General features: G+C 32.3%; 1 protein-coding gene across 2 annotated transcripts in view; it reads left to right on the top strand.

Annotated features, from left to right (window-relative positions):
* Positions 1 to 3,186, top strand: part of LOC108626305 (thiamine pyrophosphokinase 1) — a 7,425-nt gene extending 4,239 nt beyond the window's left edge. The window contains exons 3-6 of one of the 2 annotated variants that reach the window (XM_018026895.2): positions 714 to 976; positions 1,696 to 1,800; positions 2,579 to 2,741; positions 2,827 to 3,186. In XM_018026895.2, the coding sequence (XP_017882384.1) occupies positions 714 to 976; positions 1,696 to 1,800; positions 2,579 to 2,741; positions 2,827 to 2,990 (695 nt within the window). In that variant the 3' untranslated portion in view covers positions 2,991 to 3,186. The remainder of the gene's footprint in view (positions 1 to 713; positions 977 to 1,695; positions 1,801 to 2,578; positions 2,742 to 2,826) is intronic. The other variant, XM_026814715.1, reaches the window with a different exon arrangement.
* The last annotated feature ends 924 nt before the right edge of the window (positions 3,187 to 4,110 follow it).

The following is a 4,110-nucleotide window of genomic DNA, read 5'->3' as shown; positions in this document are numbered from 1 at the left end:
AAAAATTGTTCCGAGTTATTGTAAAAAATGTGTTAATACACTAGTGCGTCTGAAATATTTATATATCTGCAAACAGTCTGCCTTGTGAAATTTCGTCAACTTTACGCTAACATTAGCCTAAATTATGCTTGGCAGATTGTAAAAAATTGTTCTTAGTTACACAATTTAATTGCTAACTAACATAAGTACGCTTTATTCTTGTACTGGAGACAACCATCTGCCAATAAGCTCTTCATGGATTGCGCAATCTTGCCTTGTGCTCAAATAAATGGCAGACTGTAAAAAGTTGTTTCAAGAAAGTACTTTCTTTTTGCTAACTAAAGTTGATGTTTAAGTATGCATTAACACGTAACGAAGATTTTTAAGTACATCTATCTACAGCTTGTGACTGTAAATATTTCCCCTATCAATGGCAGACTGTAAAAAATTGTTCCATTTTTTGTGTTACGAGCGCCCGGTCTAACACAGCCAATACTTTTTAATAAAGAATCTTTGGCTGTATTATTTGATGTATAAAAAATATCCCATTCCGTTTAAAAAATAAAGTTGATTTCTTTAAATCTAAGCACCTCCATTTGCAAAGAACCTATGTACACCATGTAATGCGTTCTTCGAACCCAAACTTTTGTCTGAAACACTCCCTCCTGTCTCAGAAAATGTAGAAGTAATTCACATGGTCTGCCTTAGCTAATTTAACCAATATAAATATTTAGCTCTGGTGAAGGTCACTGTCGATGGTGGAACATGCAGATGGGTTGATTACTTAGAAAAACAAGAAATTGATGTGTTTGATGGACATCACGAGGAATGCATACCACATTTAATTAGTGGCGACATGGACAGTTGTCAATCGTCAGTCCTTGATAAATTCAAAGACATGGGTTCTATTATTATAAGGACACCTAATCAAGATCGCACGGATTATACAAAAGCTTTGGTGGAATTGAAATTATACACAAAAAAGAAAAATATAGAAGTAATCTTTTATAATCTATAAGAAGTAATTTCATGAATTAGTTGTGTTTATAATAATTTTAGCCTTATTGTCTAAAAATTTGGTGTATTCCTTGGGTATCCTTAATCATTCATCCCTCACACCTTCACATTTCCTCACTGATCGATCTTACATTCCTTTAAAACTTACCAAACTGTGAACACAACAGACAAAATAACATACTTTATCTTTCTTTGATACACCCTCCTTTTAACTAGTCAAAACCGGATTTTTTTTACCTCTCTTAATCATACAAGTCCTTTACAAACACAAAAAACAGTCTAACTTAAAACAGTATATAATTTATATTGCTTCCCTTACCTCTTTAAGCTCCGTGTCTTTTTTATATTTTTTTTTTTAATTTTCTCAACTCAGGTTTCACCCTATCCTCTTTCGTGCTTATTTGTCTAAAATTCTTTTTCCTTTTCTCTTTAACGTACTATAAACAATATTTTGATTGCTATTCTTTTTCTGTCTTTGTTTACTCTTTTGACTTTCATTCTCTATAAAAAATTGTTTTCCTTTGCTCATATCTCACTCTCTCTCAACTCCTGCCATCTAATTCTTTTTCCCTTTATTCACAGTTTCTTACAGTTTGTAGTCCAATTCTTTTCACGAATTTCTTATCTTCTTTGAAACTCTTTTATCTTTCTTATGCCATATGAAAGAGCTGTATTTAATGGTAATGTTGATGTTGACAGTTAAGTAAAATATACGTATTTGTGGAATCTTCTGGAAGGTTTGATCACATCATGGGAAATGTTAATACTCTTTTCAAGAGTGAAGATCTTATTGGTGAAATACAGGTAATTACCTCTTATCTGCAACTTTAATTTCCCCCAATGCCTGTTTATTATAAGATTCTTTAACGCAGAACAGTCCGATTCGTTAGAACATACGAAATAAAATAGTGATACATGTTTTGTGCCAGAACAAAATATTCTTAACTGCTTTGTTCTCTTGGACGTGTTATCCCGCGACGACGATACTGCTTATCTTGGGTCACAGATGTATTATCCTCGCGACGACGATACTATTTGTACGTCAGTGACCTTATACAAAGAGTATCGTCGTCGCAGGATAATATGTCTGTGACCCGATACAAGCAATATCGTCGTCGCGAGATAACACGTCCAAGAGAACGAAACGATTGAACCTGAATGTTTCTCCTTTCTTTAGAACTCTTTATTTACACTTACTTTTAGTTTTAATAATTCCTCTTGTAACTTTCTGCACACTGATTTCTCGGGCCATTCCCATTTTTAGTGCCCATGTATACGTAATACTAAGTAATCTGCCTTTAATCGTTTGTAACTCATAGCGACGTAAGCAAATGTTGAGAGAATTTGCATATTGCATAGTTAAGTTATTAACTTATAACGTAAGAGCTGCAGGATTTGTTTTCAATCTGTTGAACAAAACTCTGCTCCCAATATGAATCAGTGCATTCAGCAGATGATTATAGATTTTGAAGCAAATTGTGTTACTAAATTACGTATATTATACTTACAAGACGATTGCAGTTTATTCCTTGTTTTTATATACTCAATTTTACTTAGGAGATTCTATGTACATGTTAATTAGGTGATACAAGTGTCAAGTACTTCATTAACGTGGATCCTGAGGCCAGGCCTACATAGCATAATCATTCCCAAAGTTTTAGTACAAAACAGTAGTTGGTGCGGACTGCTACCGATTGGCACACCCGTTAATTGTATAGAAACAACCGGTTTAAAATGGAACCTGAGTACGTATCATTTAATTTTCAGTAATGCAGCAAACATTTATACCAACAATGAATAGTATTATGAAACAGATGTTTTTTCTTTCAGATAATTCCAGTTTACAATTTGGTGGTTTGGTGAGTACTTCCAATACGTACGACGATTGTTCGGAAGTTACTGTAAATACAGATACACCAGTGATATGGACTATGGGTATAAAACCGCTTACAGAAAATATAAATAATAGTGAAGTGTCAAACAGTGATTCGTAGGATTTTTTATTAAGACTATCCATGGGAATTTTCTTTATTTTTGTAATAAATATTCGGGGCTTTATTTAAATGACAAACATTTCGTTTAACTTTGTTAGAAGTTACATTTTACTTTTTTTATTAGATTTGAATGTGAAAAATATGTTAAAGAAATATTTAGGAGGGATGGCGAACTTTTTTGAGAAATGGGTGAAATTAGTTAAAGAGAGAGGTTCAATTTTAATAATACAGTAAAGTCGAGTTAAATGCAAATCTTTCAGGTCCGAATTTTCGTACTTAAATGGCTATCATACTATGACGACTAAAAAAGTTTCTCTGAAAGAGTACTGCATGTAATGGCATAAACCTTTTCTTCACTGAAATTGTATTCTACGAAAATAGAAAAGGGTTTTCTATGTTATACAAATACACATCTATTTATTTATACAGGAATGAGTCCAGAAAAAGATTAATCTTGCTGGCATAAGTGATTGAAGCCCATCAAGTGATCTGAATCAACAAATTCAAAGAGATTCTTAATCTGTCTATCAGTATTGTCCATACCTATCTCAACCACGGTGGAATTTTGAATTTTAATTTTTTCATACATGGTGCAAAAAAATATAATTCTTGAACGCGTTTGCAAAAAGCACTACCATTTTGTTAATTCATAATATAAATTAATAATTGAGAAATGAAGGAGAGCGACATTTATACAGATTAAGAATCTACTTGAATTTTTTTTTTTCAAATCACCAGGCTCCAATCACCAACGCCAGAAAGATTAATATTGTTTTATAGAATTACGCGTGTAGAAATAAATAAATAGATACATATTTCTATATAATATAAAAAAAGTTTTTTACATTCTCCTAGAGTAGACCTAACAGCAAGTCTGTGTCGTTACTCTTTGAAAGAAAATACGTCAAAAATGTTTAACTTTTTCAGTTGTCAACGAAAAGGAAACATGATTCTTATCTTTTCTTTACTGTACCAAACGTAGACGAGAACAGCAAATGAAAAGAGAGAGAAAGAACACTAATTAATTTAAGAAGAGAACCTTTTTATTGTTCATTACTTTGGAATAAAAGTTTCACTGTCATATTTATGAGAATTCCTAATTAAAATGAGACCAAACGTA

This window comes from Ceratina calcarata, unplaced genomic scaffold (genome assembly GCF_001652005.2).
Source record: "Ceratina calcarata isolate Rehan_Ccalc_2016 unplaced genomic scaffold, ASM165200v1 scaffold394.2, whole genome shotgun sequence".
NCBI lineage: Eukaryota > Metazoa > Arthropoda > Insecta > Hymenoptera > Apidae > Ceratina > Ceratina calcarata.
This window is presented reverse-complemented; position numbering and strand designations above follow the sequence as displayed.